This window comes from Leptopilina heterotoma, unplaced genomic scaffold (genome assembly GCF_015476425.1).
Source record: "Leptopilina heterotoma isolate Lh14 unplaced genomic scaffold, ASM1547642v1 Lhet_24, whole genome shotgun sequence".
Lineage (NCBI taxonomy): Eukaryota > Metazoa > Arthropoda > Insecta > Hymenoptera > Figitidae > Leptopilina > Leptopilina heterotoma.
In genome coordinates, this window is record NW_025110956.1 from 5,414,372 (window position 1) to 5,438,714 (window position 24,343).

Sequence of the window (24,343 nt, forward strand, 5' to 3'; positions counted from 1 at the left end):
GTATTCGCAATATTATATGACAATTAGTAAAATAATCTTGTTTCAGTAAGTAAAAGTTTCAGTAATCAAAATTTCATAACCATCATCAAAAGTAATTTTGATACTATTTTTCTCAACAATTATAAAAAAATAAATTTTTTTATGACACTGTTATTTGTTGTTAATGATTCGAAACAGCAAACATAAAAAATATAATTGAAAATAAATAAAATAAAATGTAAAAAAGAACATAAAATAATAAACAATTAAAATTCTGATTAATTTACTTAAATAAAAAGTTCTCTCGTATTATTTTCTGGTTATGAAATTTTATGCCTTTTCCCTTATTTGCTTCCACTAAGTACTCATTAACAAAGAATCTTTTTTTATTGACTTTGCATCATCAAAGTGTAATAACAAGAAAAAAAAATTATACTTACAAAAATATAATTTATACAAAAATTAATTATAAAGAAATTATAAAAGAATTAAAACTGTTATATAAGGGTTGCCACAAAAATTTAATTTATTTTCTAAAATCAATTATTTTTAATAATTTTTAAAATAGTTCTTTGAGAATTTTCAAATCCATTTGTTTACAGTTCAATTTTACAAAATTTCCATTATTAGAAAATTCTTCAATTAAATATATATTAGAAAATAAAAAATTCAAATAATGTAGGTAAACAAAATTCAAAACTTTTCAAAAATAAAATTCTACAGAATTGTTAGTTAAAAAAATGAAAAATTAAAATTTTCAAAGATTGTAATTTGAAACCTTTTCAAAATTCAATTATTTCTAAAAAAAAATTCAAGCTTTAATGCTTTTAGAATTCAATTACTATCTAAAATTTTAAATGAAATTTATTTTAAAAAATTGGAAAATTCTACGAGAATTCAATTATTTAAATAGAAAAATAAATAATTTTTTGAATAATCCAATGTGTTCTAAAATTGAATTCTTTTAAAGAATTTTATCAACCTAAATAATTTAATTCTTCTGACGAATTTTAATAAACTTTTTAAGAATAATTACAATTTTCAAGGAATTCGATTAAAATTGTATTAAAAATAATTTAAATTCTGCGATAAGTTTCATTATTTATGAAAATAATTAAATTCTTAAAAGGAATTTTATTATTTATAAAAAAATAATTTAATTATTACGAAGAAATTTATAAAAAATATGCAAATAATGAATTCCTGTGAATTTTTTATTATTTGCAAAAATAATTAAACGTTTACGTAGAATTTTATAAAAATTCTTTTGAAATAATTGAAATTTTGCCAACAAATTTTATTAAATTTTTTGAAAATATGTAATTGAATTTCGGAGTAGAATTTTATTATTAATAAAGATAATTGAAATTTTGACAAGAATTTTTTTTAATTATTGTTGAAAATATTTGAATCTCTGCACAGAATTTTATTAATTTTAAAAATAATTAAATTGCTGCAATCATTTGTAATTTTTGAAATTAATTAAATTTCTACGAAGAATTTTATTAAAATTTTTGGTAATTTAATTATTTTGAAAAATTTCATTACAATTTTTGAAAATAAATCAATTCTTCCAAGAAATTTAATTAAAAGTGTATTGTAAATAATTATTAAAATCTAATAAACAAATTATATCAAATTTTTTTAAATAATTGAATTCTTTTGAAGAATTTTTATAAAAAATTAAAAAATAATAATTGCATTTTTTTAGGAATTAATTAAAAATTGTATTAAAAATATTACAGAAATTCTGCGATAAATTTTAATTAGTTATGAAAAGTATTAAATTCTTGCAAGAAATTTTATTATAAAAATTTTTTAAATAATATTGAATATTAAATTCAGAATTTTCTTATGAATTCTAAAAATTCAATTTTTTCCCTGTACTTTTTAATGAAAATCCCTGACTTTTCCCTGAATTCCCTAACCTGTGGCAACCCTGGCAATTTACATTAAAATATTCAAATGCATTTTCTATTATTACGTCAATTAATTTAATTCTTTTGTTTTATTTATTTCTTTGATATAATTATTTAATTATTTTGCTAGTTTAAAAAGCTCTTTCTCTCACAGCACTTATTAAAAACTTTTACTCTATATTAATTGTCTGGCTTTAAATTTTTTCGATGAAATGTATTTTTTTATTTGTAACTTAGTATATTATGTATATTTAAAAAAAAAAGATTTTTAAAGAATACTATTTCCAATAATAATTGATCCTCTTTATGTATAAAAATTAGAAAATATTAAATTCAAACCATAAAATTTAATTGTTCCCACAAGAAAAATTCTAGAAACAAAAAAATAATCAAAAAAAAATAGCAATAATTTATTATTATTTATTTTTATTAATGTAAGCCCGTATATTGTTTAAATAAATAAAAAATATATAATAGTAATAATAATAAAAATAATTAAACAATAGCACAGTTTTTCTAGGGATATCAAAACGTTGCTTCTCAACAATTTTGATACATTTTTTGTCTCAATTTGATATCGTTAGAAAAATACTGTAATTAAATTATTATTATAATTAAAATTATTTTCTTTCGAGTTCTAAAAACAAGAAATAAAATTATTCAATAAAATAAAAAAAGAATTGCATCTAAATTGCCCCGGTCCTATATTAAATATATAATATATATTAATTAATTATTTTCTCTCCTAAATCTAAAACCACTCTTCAAAACGACCGCCCTCGGTTCATCTCATCAAATCAGCGGCTCTCTGCCTATCTCGATGAACCTCTCGAGGATGCATTCGTTTTCTATGCGAAAAACAATTACCTGAACTTGCAAAGGCTTTTGGACAATAGGGACACTGATATGGTCTGGCACCTGTGTGTTGATTTATATGAAATTTCAAATCCTGATTGCGCTTAAAAGTTTTGTCGCAAAGAGGACACGCGTGAGGCCTCAAGTCCGAGTGCGTTATACTGTGAGCCCTTAATGTTGAATTCGTCGGATAAACTCGCCCGCAAACATTGCATGGAAATTGAATGCCACCGTGATATTCCTTGTGACGAAAAAGATTCGATTGCGTTTTAAATCTGAAAAATGTAATCCCTGAATTATTATTAATATACTATCAAAATTAGATAACAAATAATTAAATTTAGTAAAAAATTAATTTTCTTTTCGTAAATTACGAAAATACCAACACTACCAAAATACAAAATGCTGAAAGAAAGCAAATAATTTTAAAACAAAAAAAATAATTTTTAATTATTTTTAATTTAAATTTAATTATTAAAATAGAAATTTTAGTTAAAAATACTGAAAAAATTAAATTTTGGAAACATTACAAATAATTCAAGAAATTCAATTATTTTCAAAAGTTATAAAAATTCTTCGCAAAAATTCAATTATATTTAAAAATTTTAAAACAAATTCTCGTTAAAATTTCAATTATCTTTTTAAATAATAAATTTCTTCTTCGAAATTTAAATATTTTAAAAATTTTTAATAAAATTCTTGCTAAAATTTCACAGAAATTCAATTATTTACAAAATTTTTAATAAATCTCTTCGAAATAATTCAATTAATAACTAATAAAATTTCCTCAGGAATTCAATTATTCAAAAAAAATTTAACACAGTTCTTTTCAAGAATTCAATTATTTTTATAAAATAATAAAATTCCTCACCGAAATTCAATTATTTTTATAAACTTGAATAAAATTCGTTCCAAGAATTCAATTATTTATAAAAATAATATAATTTTTTACAGAAATTTAGTTATTTTTATAAACTTGAATTTTAATAAAATTCTTGACAAAATTTCACAGGAATTCAATTATTTACAAAATTTTTAATAAATTTCTTCGAAATAATTAAATTATTTTCATAACTAATAAAATTTCCACAGGAATTCAATTATTTAAAAAGATTTTAATAAAATTCGTCACAAGAATTCAATTATTTAAAAAAAAATTTAACAATGTTCTTTTCAAGAGTTCAATTATTTATAAAAATAATAAAATTCTTCACAGAAATTCAGTTATTTTTATAAATTTGAATAGAATTCGTTGGAAGAATTCAATTATTTTCATAAGTAATAAAATTCTTCGCAGAAATTCGATTATGTTCAAAAATTAAAAAAAAAATCTTGTCAAAATTTCAAGTATATTTATAAATAATAAAATTCATCTCCGAAATTCAATTATTTTAGAAAAATTTTAATAAAATTCTTGGGAAAATTTTAATTATTTTCATAAATAATAAAACTCATCGCATGATTTTAATTATTTTTGATACAATTTTAATCGAATTCCTTGAAAAATGTAATTATTATTCTTAAAAAATTTATTAAAATTTGTCAAAAGAATTCAAACATTTAAAAATTTGCTGATAAAATTCTTTATGAGAATTAAATTTTAACAAACATTCAATTATTCGATAAATTATTTATTTTTTAATTTAAATAATTGAATTCTTCTAGAATTTTCTGATAAAAATTGATTTAAAAATAAATTTCCGAATAATCGATTTATTATTTATGAAAATAATTGAATTATTGCAACGAATTTTATTACATTTTTTTTAAATAATTGAATTTTTTTGAGAAATTTTACTACTTGTAAAAATAATTGAATTCTTGCGAAGAATTTTATTAGGATTTTTGAAAATAATCAACTTTTTTGAAAAATTTTATGGCAATTTTTTGTAATAATATTCTTATAAGTTGTTGAATTTCAAAAAGGTTTGAATTTGAATGTTTTGAAGAATTTTAATTTTTACGGCACAATAATAATTATTCTTTAGGGTCAGGGAAAAAGTCAAAATTTTGTTTGGAAATCAGGGAAAAATGAAATTAAATATTTATGGCAACCCTGATAATTGAATTCTCGAAAATAATTTAAAAAATTGAAACAATCAAAAATTTCGACAAATATCATTGAAATGAATTATATATTTGAAAGAATTTAATTCTATTACTTTTAAAAATTGTTTCTAAATATAATCGTACTTTTGAAGAATTCTATTTCCAAAAATTATCTATTTTTTAAAGAAATAATAAATTTTCACTAAATTTCAGAAAGAAAATTTCTGCAACCAAAATATTATCGAATAAAATTGAAACGTACATTCTTCCGCAAATATCACAGCCGTATTTTCCCTTAGGCCTGTGAGTTTCCAAATGTACTTTAAGATTTCCTTTCGTGGAAATTCTTTTACTGCAAATTGGACAAATAAAATTTCCGCTTGCATTACTATCGGCATTCACTTGAAGCACTCCATTTGTTGAATAGTGTGACTTCAACATTGTCCTTCGTTCCAATCGTCTCTCCTTGGGAATATGTGACCAGAGATGATCTTGCAAACTAATTTGTGACATGAAAGACCTGGAGCATATTGTACATTTATGAGATTTTATTGATGTATTTGAAATGTCCTCGTCACTTTCCTCGGACGGCTTTTTATCATCATCTTCATCCTCATCATCAACATCATTATCTTCATCTTTCAAGTCATCTTTTGTTTCGTGTAATCTAAAAAACGAATTCAAATTTCAGTAAAATTGTCCTCAAAATTTTTTCCCTGACCCTAAAGAATATTCTGATTCACTCTAAAATTATTAGATACTCAAAAAAATGTTCTATTTGAATTTATTTACGAAATTTCTTTAATAGTAAAATTATTCGAATACATCAATAACTTCATTCTTAAATAAATATTTATTTATTATTTTTTCGTAAGAATTAAAATTTTTCAAAAGATTCGAATTCAAACCTTTTTGAAATTTAACAACTTATAAGAAGATTATAATAAAACATGAAGGTATCGATCTCTCCGAGTCTTCAACTCGGAGTGATCGATTTCTTCATGCTTTTATAATAATTAAAAATAACCCAAAGATAAAATTATTATTTTATATAAAAAATATTGTTACTCTAACTTCTTCGAAATTATTTTCATCATTTAAATTCAACTATTACTGTTTTCTAGAATTTTTAACTAAAATTCTTTTAAATCAATTATTTTTAATAATTTTTGAAAAAATTCCTTTGAGAATTTTCAAATCCATTTGTTTATAATTCAATTTTACCAAAAACTTTTATTATTCAAAAATTCTCTATTTAAATAGATATTAGAAAATAAAAACTTCAAATAATTTTAAAAAAATTGAATTAAACTTTTACAAAAAAATTAATTCTACAGAATTGATAGTTAAAAAAAATGAAAAATTCAAATTTTCAAAGATTTTAATTTAAAATCTTTTCAAAATTCAATTATTTCTAAAAATTCATGCTATAATGCTTTTAATATTGAATTATTATCTCAAATTATAATTAAAATTCATTTTTAAATCAATTTTTATTAGAAAATTCTACGAAAATTCAATTATTTAAGTACAGAAATAAATAATTTATTGAATAGTTGAATGTTTCTTAAAATTAAATTTTTATGAAGAATTTTATTAACAACTTTTGAAAATAATTAATTTTTTATGGAATTTAATAAAAATTTACAGAAATTTATTGAATTAAAAAATTTTATCACAATTTTTGAAAATAATTAAAAACTTTTAAAGAATTTTATTAAAAATTTTAAAAACAGAATTGAATTCATTTAAAGAATTTAAATAATAATCTATGAAAATAATTGCATTCATAGGAATAATTTTATTAATTATAAAGATAATTGAAATTTTGACAAGAATTTTTTTTTAATTTTTGAAAATAATTGAATCTCATCAAAGAAATTTATTACTCATCCTGCGATGAGTTTTATTATTTATGAAAATAATTAAAATTTTAAATTTTGACAATAATTTTTTTTTAATTTTTGAACATAATTGAATTTCTGCGAAGAATTTTATTACTTTTAAAAATAATTGAATTTTTGCAACGAATTTTATTCAAGTTTATAAAAATAACTCAATTTCTGTAAAGAATTTTATTATTTTTATAAAAAATTGAATTCTTGCTATAAGAATTTTATTCAAGTTTATAAAAATAATTGAATTTCGGTGAAGAATTTTATTATTTATAAAAATAATTGAATTCGTGAAAAGAACTTTGTTAAATTTTTTAAAAATAATATTTAATTCTTTCGACGAATTTTATAAAAATCTTTTTAAATAATTGATAGTTTTCTAAAAATTTTATCAAATTTTCCACAGAAATTCGCAATTATTTAAAATACAAATTTTAAATAATTGCGAATTCCTGTGGAAGTTTTATTATCTACTTTATGAAAATAATTGGATTATTTCGAAGAAATTTATTAAAAATTTTTGTAAATATATAATTGAATCCCTGCGAAATATTTTATTACTTTTCAAAAGAATTGAATTCTTCTATAATAAATTCAGATATTTATCAAAATAATTGAATCTTGGAAAAGAATTTCATTAAAAATCTTTAAAATAATCGATTTTATGGTAAGAATTTTGCTATTTAACAAGATAATTAAATTCTTTTGTAGAATTACTTAAAAATTTTTGAAAATAATTGATTTTCTGTGACGAATTGAAAGTTATTTATGAAAATAATTGAATTATTGCAAAGAATTTTATTATTTTATTCTATAATTAAATGTTTCTTAAAATTGAATTCTGTCGTCGAGTCTTATTAAAATTTTTAAGAATAATTTTTGAATAAAATTGAATGTTTGGTGAAAAATTTTGCTATTTATAAAAATAATTGAATTTTTGACGAGATATTCGTTAAAATTTTTGAAAATAATTGAATTCCTGTGATGAATATTGTTATTTTTGAAAATAATTGAATTTTGCAAAGAATTTTATTAAAATTCCTAAAAATAACTAAATTTCAGTGGAGTTTTGTTATTTATGTTAATAATTTCGTGAAAAGTTTTGAAATAATTAAATAATATTAAAAAAATTCATTCTTGTCAGAAATAGAAAAAAATTGTAGTTTTTTTAAAAATATTTTTAAAAAACTTTTAGGAAAATAAATTTAGATGAAAATTTAAATGAAAACCTCAGTAAAAATTGGGATATTAGTAAAAAATACCAACTTGTTAACTAAAGATAATGGTTCAGTCGGCGACATTTTTAAATCTTGTTCGTCGCATTCGTTGTCAGAAATCTCGGACATTTCAGAGGAAGGTTCCTCAAGTCCGCATTGTAAAAATAACATAGGATCAACTTTAACTTCCATTTCTTCAGTATTTGGAGTGTGTTCTTCTTGTGACAATGTTTCGGATGGTGGTGTCTTGGAATCGCCATCACCCAAAATTTCAAGAGCGCCCTGTAAAAAAAGAAAAATTTATTAATTTTATCTACACATTTTTTTCATCTAATTAAAAAATAAATCTACAAATTTGTTTCTATTCCTCTAATAATTCATAAATCTAAAAATTTATTTTTATTCCTCTAATTTATAAATCTATAAATTTATTTTCATTCCACTAATTTAAAAATCTACAAATTTTCTTTATTGTAAAATTATTAAATATAAAAGTTGGAAATTTTTTTTTCTACTACTCTTCTTTTTATTTAAAAAATATAAAATAAATTAGTAATCAAAAAACGAAATTATACCTTAGTTAATATGGAATGTAATAAACTTTTCTCCTCAATTTTCTTGCCCGAATTTTCAATATCTCTGATCTCTGCTCTGATGTCCATGTCTTGAGTTGAATCGACATTATCAAAAACTCCATATAATTTTAATTTCAGCAATTCTTGCGTTCGACAGGCCATCATTGCAAATCGGTGAATACCCTCTAACCTTTTGATGCACGTTATACACACCATTTTAGGTAATTTATCTTCGGATGATACCTGAAAATAAATCTCACCTTAATTGACCTCATTCATAATTCATAGTTGAAAATTATTTTTAAAAACGCATCTCCAATTCTCTAAAGATTTTTTTTTTTCTAAAATTAAAATTTATTCTAACGAATTTAGTTATTTTTTTATTATTTCTTTTGTATTTTACTTTTCTTCGTTTTTAAAAAAATTTTATGATAATTATATTTTTTATTTTATTTATTTATTTATTTATTAATTAATTTTTTTAAAGAATTCAGTTCGAGATGAACCATTTGTTACTAAAAAGAATATTAGAAATAAAATATAAAATTTGACAAAAATAATTATGTACCTACAAAGTAAAATACAAAAACAATAATAAAAAAAATATTTTTATTTACTCTTTTTTTTATAAGAATTTAGGTTCGAGGTGTGAACTATTATTGTTACTAAAAAACTGATTAGAAATAAAACAAAAAATTTGACAAAAAACAAAGAAGAGTAAAATACTTACAGAAAAATAAAAAAAAATATATTTAATAAATTATTTATTTAACAATATTAAAAATTCCTTTTTAATTGATTTTTTTCAAATAATATCACAATTTATTGAAAGAAAACAAAACTATTTTTAAATTAAACCTTAATTTAATTGACTAAATAAAATTGAAACGATTTATTGAGACAAAATTTTCCTCTTGAAAAAAATATCCAATATAAAAGAAAAAATTAACTAATTAAACTCAATTTAAATTAATCAAATTAAAAATGTTCCGATTTTAATTTTATTTATACTGGGAATTATCGAACGACAATTGAGCCTTTTCTCGTTTAAATTTAAATTCATTAATTTGAAAGTGATTAATACAAAAATAATTCTTTTTCTCAAGTATAAAAATTTATTTTTTTAATTATTAATCTAAAGACTATTGATTTTCATTTCATTATTACAATAATAAAATTGTAATTTCATTACTACAATAATAAGAGAATAATAAAATTATGTAATTTTATTATTACAATAAAAAAATTATAATTTAATTGTCAAAAAAAGAAAATTGTAATTTAATTGCTGCAGTATAACAAAATAATTATTTAATTACTAAAATATCAAAATTATAATTTTCTACTGGAATAATTAAGTTATGATTTTGTTATTGTGACAATTAAATTATCATTTTCTTATCATAGTAACTAAATTGTAATTTAATTGTCAAAATAACAAAATTATAATTCAATAATTATTTTAAATAATGTAATAATTAAATTATAATTTAATTTTCAAAAGAACAAATTATAATTTAATTGTAACGACAACAAAACTATAATTTAATTATTACAGTAACAAATTTATAATTTTGTCTTTGTAGTAATGAAATTATAATTTTATTATTGTGACAATGAAATTATAATTTTGTTATTAAAATAATTAAATAATAATTTAATTGTCACAATAACAAAATTATAATGTACAATAAAAAATTTTGTTTGTAGTATTTTGTCATTGCAGTAATTTAATAAATTCTAATTTAGCTATTGTGAAAAATTATAATCTAATTATTTCAGTACCTAACAAAGTTTTAATTTTTTAATTGTAATCATTAGTTTATAATTTTGTTATTGCAGTAATTAAATTATAATTTTGTTCATGTGACAATTAAATTATAATTTTTTTCTTATGACAATTAAATTATAAATTAATTATTACAACAATAAAAATGTCATTTAATTGTTCCAATAACAAAATTATAACCCAATTATTACAAGAACAAAACTATAATTTAATTGTCATAAGAACAAAATTACAATTTAATTACAACAAAAAAATCATAATTTTATCATTACAACAATAAAATGACAATTAAATTGTTATATAATTAATTTGCTATTTTTATTAGTTTCTCAATATAAAAAGCGGAGAATTAAAATTGCAATAAGAGGAAAGTTTTGCCAATAATTTTTATGTTTTTCCAAAACAGTGAAAAATAAAATAAGTAAAATTTGAATTTGGAAAATATTTAAATGTAAAACTTTGTTAAATAATTTGAACGCAAGAAATCATTGGTAAACTGCATTATTTCGCCCTTTTGAATAATTTATTTCGTATCAGACGTCAGGTCCAGGAGCATCTCTGACGCTTTATCCCAATTATATTTATAGGCGCACTCGTGTATAGCGCGCATGCAGTACAGTATTCGAGGTAATCAATAAAATGCTAATTTTTAACACTTTTACATCTCCCAGGAATACAAAGGTCGCCGTTACGTTTATTCGGCGAAATCCGAATTGCCATTTTAACTCCCGCAAATTATTTACAAAATTATTTATTTTCCATCTTATTCACCCTCAGAACATTTTTTTCCACCAAATTTACAATCATTTTCATATTTTAAACAAAATTAAAAAATATTTTGAGAATTTGAAATAATTTTTTAGATATAATTGCTATTATTATTACTATATTATTATTATTTTTTTTAATAATAATATTGCTCGTTTATTACAAAATAAATATTTACTTGAATCAAATAATTATATTTATTTCAATTATTAGGTAATAATCACAAATTAAATAAATAAATATTCAAACTAATAATTTAATTATTCAAAGCAAATACCATTTAATTGATTAAAATAAATACATTATTTGATTCAAGTAAATATTTATTTTCATAATAATCTGTTATTTCAAGCAAATAAAAATTTTTTTCAGTATAGTTTTTGCAAGAAATCTACAGTATTATTATTGTAAAAAATTCGAGAAATTAAAAAGTTTTTATATGAAATAAAAATTTCAGATACAACATAAAAATAAACTATTATTTAAACCTTTGAAATATGTATTTGAATCGAATTGTGGTGAATTACGGATAAATGGCATCTTTTTCAAACCCATCAGTTCGTTACTATCGCAATATATACCTACAATATTTTACCCAGCAAAATTAAATAAAGAGATAAGGGAAAATAGAGATTCAAAAAAGTAAAAATAAACTAATAATAATAATAATAATAATAATAATAATAATAATAATAATAATAATAATAATAATAATAATAATAATAATAATAATAATAATTATCAGACTGATTAATTAATAAAATTTAATAAACTCAATTTCTTTTAGTGCAGTTAAATAAAACTCAATTACTATTGTCTACTACTAATTTTCGACAAACAAAGATGTTTTTTCTTTAATTCAAAATAAATAATAAACATTAAATATATATACCTAAAATAATTAAAAACTTTAAAAATTGAATTTAAATTTTATGAAAAATTATTGAGAAAATATTTTCTAGTTTGAATTTAAAATACAATAACTTTTTATTTTTACTAATTCAGATTATACAGAAATTAAAAAATAGAATAAATTTTATGAAAAATGTTTGAGAAAATATTTTCTAGTTTAAATTTTAATTAATGACTGTTTACTAATTTGCAGATACATATTAGAGGAGTTTTTTTTGTTCCTAACAGAAAAAAGCACAATGATATTTAAAATTTCTATAATTTTTCTTACTTTTCCTTCAGATAAAGTGATTTTCATAATTATAATTTCTAATTAATAATACATAATTTAAAAAATTTTATAAGTAAGTTTTTAATAATTTAATTCTGAATCTTTCCACAACAGGAACAAAAAATTCGAAGTAACTTATAAAAAATTTTACAATAAAAAAACAAACATCAAAATTAAGATAAACAGTTACTAAAGTTCTGAACATTCAAATGAACAAAATTTTTCTGTGTTTGAATATTTTCAAAAATTTACTAAATAATATGGAAAATAATGTAAATCACACATTTTTTCTTGGGTAAGAATTATTTTTTTTGTATACAGAATAATTTTCAAATAAAATACAAATTATAAATTATTATTATTTCTATTATTGTATTATTGCTACAAATTATAAGAAGTAACAAAAATATTGTCGTTAATTTGAACGTTCGAAACTTTAGAAATATGATAAACAAAAAATTTAGATAAATTAAAAAAAAACAAAAACAATAAATTTTGAAAATCAAAATTGCGAAGAATTATGAAGTTGTATGCCAACAGAAAAATTTATTGTATATTCACAAAAGAAATGTAGTAAATTTACTACTTCTTTGTTACTAATAATTTATTACATCTTTTTATAGTAAATTAAATTTATTACTATTAAAAATTACAAATCTATTAGTAAAAATTTAATAAAGCAATACTTTCTTTTGTAAATTTGTAGATTAATTTACAAAATAAATTTTCCGAATTTATGACAAATAAAATTTTCGAGAAAATTCGAGTATTTCTCATTATTATGAGAAATGTAATAAATTAAAAAATAAATAGACAACAATTTTATAAGACACATGTAAAATTTACTATAATCGTTAATTTCCTATATTATAGTTATTACTTTTTCCATATGACAAATTTACTACACTTTTTTTATGCTAAATTTACTAAATTTCTTGTAAATTTATTTTCCCAAATAATTAATATTTTTCCTTTTTGTTATAATTTTAGTTGGATTCTATAATTTTAGTTTATTTTTAACCTTATTATTTACTATAATATTATAATAATATATTGTCCATTATAATGAACCTTGGGACTAAGGGCTGTGATGTAAATTAGCAATAAAAAATTATTTGTATTTTTAACTTAATAGCAGTGTACATTATTTTTACGTGTGTAATCTCTAAATTTGAATTAGGAATAAAAATGTTTACTAATTAGTGATTATTATTATCAATTTAATTAGTCAATTTTACTAATAAATAATAATCATTTCTACTAATTAGTATTTGTCCTCTGGGCAAAAAACCATGTTCGTTCCAAAAACGTTCTAAATTTACCATTAATTTACTAATTCAAAAGCAAAAATTCAGTCACTAATTCCACTTAGTAAACATTTTTATTATTAATTCTAATTTAGAGAGTATTTATTTATATCATAGTCCTTAAGTTTAAGAATCATTAAAATGGTTAATAATAATTATATTATTATTGTAATCCATTATTATAATTACCACATTATAGTAATAATTTTAAAAATAAACTGAAATTATAATCCCTACAAAATTGTAACAAAAAAATATTAATTATTTATCATTACAACAATTTAATTATGTTTTGACAATTTATAAATTGTCTATTTAATCAAAACAATATTCTAATGTCCGAGAAAGTAACTTACTTAATTGATCTAATTATTATAGATAACACAGAATTAAAAATGTCCATATTGTAAATTCTACTACCGAAAAGCATTCTAGAGAATAACTTCAATCACTACTAATCTTATTCACGACCGGAAATAATTAATTAAGAAAAAGAGAATAGAAAACCTTCACTAATATCACATCACTCATAATACGATCTCAAAAAATCAAATTTAGAAATTAAATCCAATTATTTGCAATACCTTAATTGCCAACATCAATTATACACGGCATATAAAAAATGCTGCTCTACATTACTCCTTTCCTACACTTACACTCGCTCTCGTCATTAATCAAAAAATTCCCCAATCATTTAAATCTAACACCAAATGCGCATCCATGGCTATACATTAGAATATCAATAATCACAATCACCAATCGATATCGTTTGCGTAAAATGATCAAGATTCACTACAAAACAGAAGTGGATGATGCGCATCAAAACTGCCATCAGACACCGGTTTTCAAAAAATAAAACCAAAAAAGAAAAAAAATCTTCCACACAACCAATATGGCGAGTTACAACTAAAGCACAACGTGTTTATTCAAAACACTTACCAAAATGTACAAATATTTACGTATATTCGTCTGTAGATAATGTCTCTTTCCCTCCTCGTCAAATATATCAACACCTTCCTTTCTTGTCACGTAATTGGCACAAATTCTGCACTGTTCGTCATTATCATGGTGATTCCTTTCCTCGAAATCACGTCCCGCCGTGCCCATTTCAAAACAAAAGGTACCAAAAATTATCCTTTCTTTTTGTCGAAATTAAATTTTCACCTCTAAAAGTATAGTTCCTTTAAAGGATCATTGTGATCTTTATCCACATTGTCTTTATCATTATCATCATCATTGGCATTTACAGCATTCTCATTGTCATTTACAGCATTTTCATTTGCATCTGCAGCATTTTTATTTGCATCTTCAGAAGTTTCATTATCATTTATAGAAGTTTCATTATCATTTACAGAAGATTCATTATCATTTACAGAAGTTTCATTATCATTTACATCATTTTCTTTGTCATCTGCAGCATTTTCATTTTCATTTAAAGAATTTTCATTTAAAGAAGTTTCATTATCATTTACAGCATTTTCATTGTCATTTACATCGTTATTATCATTGTCGTTTACATCGTCATTTTCAGTGTCATTTACATCATCAACATCCGTGTCATTTTCATTTTTATCATCATAATTATCATTGTCATCATCAACATCTTCTTTATTATCATTATCATAATGAAAATAATTTTATTTATCCATTTATTAAAATTAATTTATTTCTCTCTCTCATTGTTGTCACACGCTTCATATTCTCTTTTCTTTTTTTTCTATTTTTCAGCGCAGCATCCTCAAGATTATTCCAACATCTATAGGCGCGGAGGGTTGATTATTCTAACGATCTTTTTTACTTATGACCTCTAGGATTGCCGAGATTACTACTGACACCGTCGACGCTTTAAAAACGACGTCGGCGCCGGGCGTCGGCGTCTCCCCCGAAACGAGTGCTCAATACAAAATATATAATAGCATTCGTCGATTTGAAAAACATATGTATATAGAAAGAATATATATACACTCCCCCACATATATATATACACACCACAGTCTCTCTCTCTCTCTCTTTCTCTCCTTCTCTCATCTATACAGCATATATATCCAATTGTTTTATTTACAACCCTCCTCTATACAATTCCCTTATTTTCGTACATTTATAATTCTTACTCAAATCCCATTTCCCATTTCCCAAAAAACCTCGAAAATTTATTTACCCGAAAAATTAACTTCTATGTACAATTTACAACTTTTGTCATTAATAAAAAGTATTAAAAAAAATTGCTAAGTAAGGAGATTCATCCTCGGATTCATCCCTGGAATGTAAAGAATAAAATGTATCAACTCTCATTCGCGAGCTTTAATTGGTCCGCCATTTTTCTTCCCCTAGTCGTGAATTTCTTGCGACAAATTTCTATTCTCCGTCAATTTCAACATCCCTCTTTTCATTCCCTCTGTAGAATTTCCACAATTAGCGAATTTTCAAGGAAAAAAAAACAATTTTCTAATATGCGGCAAATATTTTGAAAATTTGAACTAGACGACGAAATTCAAATGTTTGGCGGGGAAATTCAGAGGAATCAAAATATATATTGTTACTGCGCCGAATGTGCGAGAATGTATTTGTGTTTGTGTGTGAGGGTGTGTTTTATTAAACGAGGTAAAAAGTAGTTCCGGATACTTACGAGCCGACGAACAGCCTCCCCCGCGCGCACTTTTCTCCGCGAGAAGCTACGTCCCCATTAAAAAAAAATCAATACCTAATAATTAGCAATTAAAGCACAGATCAACGAATACGGGCGTGATTGGCTTTGACATATATGTGTGTATATAGTTTTACAATGAGCAATGCGAGAGAATTGCACTCGTCATTATTGTCAACAACAATTTTTTGTTATTATATGCATAGATGTGTGTATAATACACAAAACACGAGGATATTGGAAGAATAATTTCTAGCACAAACAGAAATTGCAAGAGAATTATAAGGGTTGAAGTATTTCATTTGCCTCGTGTATATGCGAGTTGACGATAAAATTTAAAATCAAACCAAAATGACCCGTATTTTTTCTTTTGTATAAAAATTGATTCCAATCTTAAATTTTAATCTATTTTTTCATTTGAAATTTTATAAATAGGAAATGATAATGAAATGATAAATAGAACATTTCTCCCAGCATAAAAAATACCAAGCATTAAATACTAATTAGATATAAATAAATTTTTTTTTGTTTCAATTTGTGACTTACATATTACTATACGATAAATTATATGTAATAAAATAAAAATTTTGTATTAACATTTTTTGTTAAGTACATTGTACTAAAGGGTCTTTTCAGCCCCTTAAAAATTGAATCTCATAAATGAGAAAAAAAAGAATAATAATAATTTAAAAAAGATAAAAGATTTCGATGTTCAGTTTCATTTACCGTCAATTATTTATTCATAATAGAATAAATATTATTTATACTCTTAATAATTAACTCTGATTATGAAAATAAATGTAAATATTATGATAATATAAGAGGAAACCTATATAAAAATAAGTAAATTAATTTAAAAATAATTTAGTCTATCGTCAGGATATATTCATTCATTCATTCAATCAATTATAAAATAATAATTATTCAATTAAAAATACGAAAAGAGACTTCCTAAATGTTAAATTATTCACTTCTGTGATTAATTATCAATTATAGCAGTAGATATATAGAACATTACAATTAATCATTAATAAGCAAATAATAAATAACATTCCAATATAATGGTGATACAAATATATGTCTCGCGTCTATTTAATTAATTCTCATTCATTAAAAATATAAACTTATTTCTATATTTATATATGAATATAGAATAATTTTCCTATTTACCAAAGAATAAAGAAAAGTAAATATTTTCCAATATCTGTCAAATGAATTTTTTTATAAAACAGAATTTAACAATAGGAAAACTAATATGTTAAAAGACAAAAACAGTTCATCAAATTAAAAATTTTGAAAAAATTATCAAACAACAAAATGAACGAATCAAAATTAAAAAATAAGTAAAAGTATAATAAATAGAAATAAAATAAAAAACAAATAATTAAAATAAATGAAGAAATACAAAGATTGTCTGATAGCGTTCGGGTGGAGGTGCTACTACTTAAAAATTGAAATAAAATTCTCTAATCTTAAGGATTGCGAAGGGCTCGGTCCCTACTGGAACTCAGGTAATTTTTGGATGATTAGAGTCCTTAATTTTGGAAGAAATAAATTTTTTTTTCATTTTTAGCAAATTTTGATTGTCTGATAGCGTTCGGGTGGAGGTGCTACTACTTAAAAATTGAAATAAAATTCTCTAATCTTAAGGATTGCGAAGGGCTCGGTCCCTACTAGATCTCAGGTAATTTTTGGATGATTAAAATAATAAAATTTGGAAGAAATAAATTTTTTTTTTCATTTTTACCAAATTTTGATTGTCTGATAGCGTTCGGGTGGAGGTGCTACTACTTAAAAATTGAAATAAAATTCTCTAATCTTAAGGATTGCGAAGGGCTCGGTCCCTACTGGAACTCAGGTAATTTTTGGATGATTAGAGTCCTTAATTTTGGAAGAAATAAATTTTTTTTTCATTTTTAGCAAATTTTGATTGTCTGATAGCGTTCGGGTGGAGGTGCTACTACTTAAAAATTGAAATAAAATTCTCTAATCTTAAGGATTGAGAAGGGCTCGGTCCCTACTGGAACTCAGGTAATTTTTGGATGATTAGAGTCCTTAATTTTGGAAGAAATAAATTTTTATTTTCATTTTTAGCAAATTTTGATTGTCTGATAGCGTTCGGGTGGAGGTGCTACTACTTAAAAATTGAAATAAAATTCTCTAATCTTAAGGATTGCGAAGGGCTCGGTCCCTACTAGATCTCAGGTAATTTTTGGATGATTAGAATAATAAAATTTGGAAGAAATAAATTTTTATTTTCATTTTTAGCAAATTTTGATTGTCTGATAGCGTTCGGGTGGAGGTGCTACTACTTAAAAATTGAAATAAAATTCTCTAATCTTAAGGATTGCGAAGGGCTCGGTCCCTACTAGATCTCAGGTAATTTTTGGATGATTAGAATAATAAAATTTGGAAGAAATAAATTTTTATTTTCATTTTTAGCAAATTTTGATTGTCTGATAGCGTTCGGGTGGAGGTGCTACTACTTAAAAATTGAAATAAAATTCTCTAATCTTAAGGATTGCGAAGGGCTCGGTCCCTACTGGAACTCAGGTAATTTTTGGATGATTAGAGTCCTTAATTTTGGAAGAAATAAATTTTTATTTTCATTTTTAGCAAATTTTGATTGTCTGATAGCGTTCGGGTGGAGGTGCTACTACTTAAAAATTGAAATAAAATTCTCTAATCTTAAGGATTGCGAAGGGCTCGGTCCCTACTGGAACTCAGGTAATTTTTGGATGATTAGAATAATAAAATTTGGAAGAAATAAATTTTTATTTTCATTTTTAGCAAATTTTGATTGTCTGATAGCGTTCGGGTGGAGGTGCTACTACTTAAAAATTGAAATAAAATTCTCTAATCTTAAGGATTGCGAAGGGCTCGGTCCCTACTGGAACTCAGGTAATTTTTGGATGATTAGAATAATTAAATTTGGAAGAAATAAATTTTTATTTTCATTTTTAGCAAATTTTGATTGTCTGATAGCGTTCGGGTGGAGGTGCTACTACTTAAAAATTGAAATAAAATTCTCTAATCTTAAGGATTGCGAAGGGCTCGGTCCCTACTGGAACTCAGGTAATTTTTGGATGATTAGAAGTACTTAATTTGGAAGAAATAAATTTTTATTTTCATTTTTAGCAAATTTTGATTGTCTGATAGCGTTCGGGTGGAGGTGCTACTACTTAAAAATTGAAATAAAATTCTCTAATCTTAAGGATTGCGAAGGGCTCGGTCCCTACTGGAACTCAGGTAATTTTTGGATGATTAGAAGTCCTTAATTTGGAAGAAATAAATTTTTATTTTCATTTTTAGCAAATTTTGATTGTCTGATAGCGTTCGGGTGGAGGTGCTACTACTTAAAAATTGAAATAAAATTCTCTAATCTTAAGGATTGCGAAGGGCTCGGTCCCTACTGGAACTCAGGTAATTTTTGGATGATTAGAGTCCTTAATTTTGGAAGAAATAAATTTTTATTTTCATTTTTAGCAAATTTTGATTGTCTGATAGCGTTCGGGTGGAGGTGCTACTACTTAAAAATTGAAATAAAATTCTCTAATCTTAAGGATTGCGAAGGGCTCGGTCCCTACTGGAACTCAGGTAATTTTTGGATGATTAGAGTCCTTAATTTTGGAAGAAATAAATTTTTATTTTCATTTTTAGCAAATTTTGATTGTCTGATAGCGTTCGGGTGGAGGTGCTACTACTTAAAAATTGAAATAAAATTCTCTAATCTTAAGGATTGCGAAGGGCTCGGTCCCTACTGGAACTCAGGTAATTTTTGGATGATTAGAGTCCTTAATTTGGAAGAAATAAATTTTTATTTTCATTTTTAGCAAATTTTGATTGTCTGATAGCGTTCGGGTGGAGGTGCTACTACTTAAAAATTGAAATAAAATTCTCTAATCTTAAGGATTGCGAAGGGCTCGGTCCCTACTAGAACTCAGGTAATTTTTGGATGATTAGAATAATAAATTTGGAAGAAATAAATTTTTATTTTCATTTTTAGCAAATTTTGATTGTCTGATAGCGTTCGGGTGGAGGTGCTACTACTTAAAAATTGAAATAAAATTCTCTAATCTTAAGGATTGCGAAGGGCTCGGTCCCTACTGGAACTCAGGTAATTTTTGGATGATTAGAATAATAAAATTTGGAAGAAATAAATTTTTATTTTCATTTTTAGCAAATTTTGATTGTCTGATAGCGTTCGGGTGGAGGTGCTACTACTTAAAAATTGAAATAAAATTCTCTAATCTTAAGGATTGCGAAGGGCTCGGTCCCTACTGGAACTCAGGTAATTTTTGGATGATTAGAGTCCTTAATTTTGGAAGAAATAAATTTTTATTTTCATTTTTAGCAAATTTTGATTGTCTGATAGCGTTCGGGTGGAGGTGCTACTACTTAAAAATTGAAATAAAATTCTCTAATCTTAAGGATTGCGAAGGGCTCGGTCCCTACTGGAACTCAGGTAATTTTTGGATGATTAGAATAATAAAATTTGGAAGAAATAAATTTTTATTTTCATTTTTAGCAAATTTTGATTGTCTGATAGCGTTCGGGTGGAGGTGCTACTACTTAAAAATTGAAATAAAATTCTCTAATCTTAAGGATTGCGAAGGGCTCGGTCCCTACTGGAACTCAGGTAATTTTTGGATGATTAGAGTCCTTAATTTGGAAGAAATAAATTTTTATTTTCATTTTTAGCAAATTTTGATTGTCTGATAGCGTTCGGGTGGAGGTGCTACTACTTAAAAATTGAAATAAAATTCTCTAATCTTAAGGATTGCGAAGGGCTCGGTCCCTACTGGAACTCAGGTAATTTTTGGATGATTAGAGTCCTTAATTTTGGAAGAAATAAATTTTTTTTTTCATTTTTAGCAAATTTTGATTGTCTGATAGCGTTCGGGTGGAGGTGCTACTACTTAAAAATTGAAATAAAATTCTCTAATCTTAAGGATTGCGAAGGGCTCGGTCCCTACTGGAACTCAGGTAATTTTTGGATGATTAGAGTCCTTAATTTTGGAAGAAATAAATTTTTATTTTCATTTTTAGCAAATTTTGATTGTCTGATAGCGTTCGGGTGGAGGTGCTACTACTTAAAAATTGAAATAAAATTCTCTAATCTTAAGGATTGCGAAGGGCTCGGTCCCTACTGGAACTCAGGTAATTTTTGGATGATTAGAGTAATAAATTTGGAAGAAATAAATTTTTATTTTCATTTTTAGCAAATTTTGATTGTCTGATAGCGTTCGGGTGGAGGTGCTACTACTTAAAAATTGAAATAAAATTCTCTAATCTTAAGGATTGCGAAGGGCTCGGTCCCTACTAGATCTCAGGTAATTTTTGGATGATTAGAATAATAAAATTTGGAAGAAATAAATTTTTATTTTCATTTTTAGCAAATTTTGATTGTCTGATAGCGTTCGGGTGGAGGTGCTACTACTTAAAAATTGAAATAAAATTCTCTAATCTTAAGGATTGCGAAGGGCTCGGTCCCTACTAGAATCTCAGGTAATTTTTGGATGATTAGAATAATAAAATTTGGAAGAAATAAATTTTTATTTTCATTTTTAGCAAATTTTGATTGTCTGATAGCGTTCGGGTGGAGGTGCTACTACTTAAAAATTGAAATAAAATTCTCTAATCTTAAGGATTGCGAAGGGCTCGGTCCCTACTGGAACTCAGGTAATTTTTGGATGATTAGAGTCCTTAATTTGGAAGAAATAAATTTTTATTTTCATTTTTAGCAAATTTTGATTGTCTGATAGCGTTCGGGTGGAGGTGCTACTACTTAAAAATTGAAATAAAATTCTCTAATCTTAAGGATTGCGAAGGGCTCGGTCCCTACTGGAACTCAGGTAATTTTTGGATGATTAGAGTCCTTAATTTGTGAAGAAATAAATTTTTTTTTCATTTTTAGCAAATTTTGATTGTCTGATAGCGTTCGGGTGGAGGTGCTACTACTTAAAAATTGAAATAAATTCTCTAATCTTAAGGATTGCGAAGGGCTCGGTCCCTACTGGAACTCAGGTAATTTTTGGATGATTAGAGTCCTTAATTTTGGAAGAAATAAATTTTTATTTTCATTTTTAGCAAATTTTGATTGTCTGATAGCGTTCGGGTGGAGGTGCTACTACTTAAAAATTGAAATATAATTCTCTAATCTTAAGGATTGCGAAGGGCTCGGTCCCTACTAGATCTCAGGTAATTTTTGGATGATTAGAATAATAAAATTTGGAAGAAATAAATTTTTATTTTCATTTTTAGCAAATTTTGATTGTCTGATAGCGTTCGGGTGGAGGTGCTACTACTTAAAAATTGAAATAAAATTCTCTAATCTTAAGGATTGCGAAGGGCTCGGTCCCTACTGAACTCAGGTAATTTTTGGATGATTAGAGTCCTTAATTTGGAAGAAATAAATTTTTATTTTCATTTTTAGCAAATTTTGATTGTCTGATAGCGTTCGGGTGGAGGTGCTACTACTTAAAAATTGAAATAAAATTCTCTAATCTTAAGGATTGCGAAGGGCTCGGTCCCTACTAGAATCTCAGGTAATTTTGGATGATTAGAATAATAAAATTTGGAAGAAATAAATTTTTATTTCATTTTTAGCAAATTTGATTGTCTGATAGCGTTCGGGTGGAGGTGCTACTACTTAAAAATTGAAATAAAATTCTCTAATCTTAAGGATTGCGAAGGGCTCGGTCCCTACTGGAACTCAGGTAATTTTTGGATGATTAGAGTCCTTAATTTTGGAAGAAATAAATTTTTATTTTCATTTTTAGCAAATTTTGATTGTCTGATAGCGTTCGGGTGGAGGTGCTACTACTTAAAAATTGAAATAAATTCTCTAATCTTAAGGATTGCGAAGGGCTCGGTCCCTACTAGATCTCAGGTAATTTTTGGATGATTAGAATAATAAAATTTGGAAGAAATAAATTTTTATTTTCATTTTTAGCAAATTTGATTGTCTGATAGCGTTCGGGTGGAGGTGCTACTACTTAAAAATTGAAATAAAATTCTCTAATCTTAAGGATTGCGAAGGGCTCGGTCCCTACTGGAACTCAGGTAATTTTTGGAATGATTAGAATACTTAATTTGGAAGAAATAAATTTTTATTTTCATTTTTACCAAATTTTGATTGTCTGATAGCGTTTCGGGTGGAGGTGCTACTACTTAAAAATTGAAATAAAAATTCTCTAATCTTAAGGATTGCGAAGGGCTCGGTCCCTACTGGAACTCAGGTAATTTTTGGATGATTAGAAGTACTTAATTTGGAAGAAATAAATTTTTATTTTCATTTTTAGCAAATTTTGATTGTCTGATAGCGTTCGGGTGGAGGTGCTACTACTTAAAAATTGAAATAAAATTCTCTAATCTTAGGATTGCGAAGGGCTCGGTCCCTACTGAACTCAGGTAATTTTGGATGATTAGAGTCCTTAATTTTGGAAGAAATAAATTTTATTTTCATTTTTAGCAAATTTTGATTGTCTGATAGCGTTCGGGTGGAGGTGCTACTACTTAAAAATTGAAATAAAATTCTCTAATCTTAAGGATTGCGAAGGGCTCGGTCCCTACTGGAATCTCAGGTAATTTTTGGATGATTAGAGTCATAATTTTGGAAGAAATAAATTTTTTTTTCATTTTTAGCAAATTTTGATTGTCTGATAGCGTTCGGGTGGAGGTGCTACTACTTAAAAATTGAAATAAAATTCTCTAATCTTAAGGATTGCGAAGGGCTCGGTCCCTACTAGGATCTCAGGTAATTTTTGGATGATTAGAAGTATTAAATTTGGAAGAAATAAATTTTTATTTTCATTTTTAGCAAATTTTGATTGTCTGATAGCGTTCGGGTGGAGGTGCTACTACTTAAAAATTGAAATAAAATTCTCTAATCTTAAGGATTGCGAAGGGCTCGGTCCCTACTGGACTCAGGTAATTTTTGGATGATTAGAATAATAAAATTTGGAAGAAATAAATTTTTATTTTCATTTTTAGCAAATTTTGATTGTCTGATAGCGTTCGGGTGGAGGTGCTACTACTTAAAAATTGAAATAAAATTCTCTAATCTTAAGGATTGCGAAGGGCTCGGTCCCTACTGAACTCAGGTAATTTTGGATGATTAGAGTCCTTAATTTTGGAAGAAATAAATTTTTTTTTCATTTT

General features: G+C 24.4%; 2 protein-coding genes across 2 annotated transcripts; both read right to left on the reverse strand.

Moving 5' to 3' along the window:
* Positions 1–2,589: 2,589 nt before the first annotated feature.
* Positions 2,590–16,434, reverse strand: LOC122502946 (zinc finger protein 200-like). Its single transcript, XM_043613305.1, has 5 exons — positions 14,476–16,434; positions 8,490–8,732; positions 7,964–8,196; positions 5,065–5,469; positions 2,590–3,028 (listed from the first exon to the last, which is right to left on the reverse strand). Exons 1-5 carry the CDS (start codon positions 14,641–14,643, stop codon positions 2,683–2,685), a joined length of 1,395 nt encoding a protein of 464 aa, XP_043469240.1. The 5' UTR covers positions 14,644–16,434; the 3' UTR covers positions 2,590–2,682.
* LOC122503008 (glycosyltransferase-like protein gnt13) lies at positions 14,703–15,234 on the reverse strand. Its single transcript, XM_043613390.1, has 2 exons — positions 15,228–15,234; positions 14,703–15,142 (listed from the first exon to the last, which is right to left on the reverse strand). Exons 1-2 carry the CDS (start codon positions 15,232–15,234, stop codon positions 14,703–14,705), a joined length of 447 nt encoding a protein of 148 aa, XP_043469325.1.
* Positions 16,435–24,343: the final 7,909 nt, after the last annotated feature.

Coding starts and splice junctions, on each gene's coding strand:
- LOC122502946 (XM_043613305.1), bottom strand. CDS start 14,643: ATGGGCACGGCGGGACGTGATTTCGAGGAAAGGAATCACCATGATAAT. Junction 8,733..14,475: donor GTAAATATTTGTACATTTTG/GTAAGTGTTTTG, acceptor ATTTATTTTCAG/GTATCATCCGAAGATAAATT. Junction 5,470..7,963: donor CCATTATCTTTAGTTAACAA/GTTGGTATTTTT, acceptor TTCGTTTTTTAG/ATTACACGAAACAAAAGATG.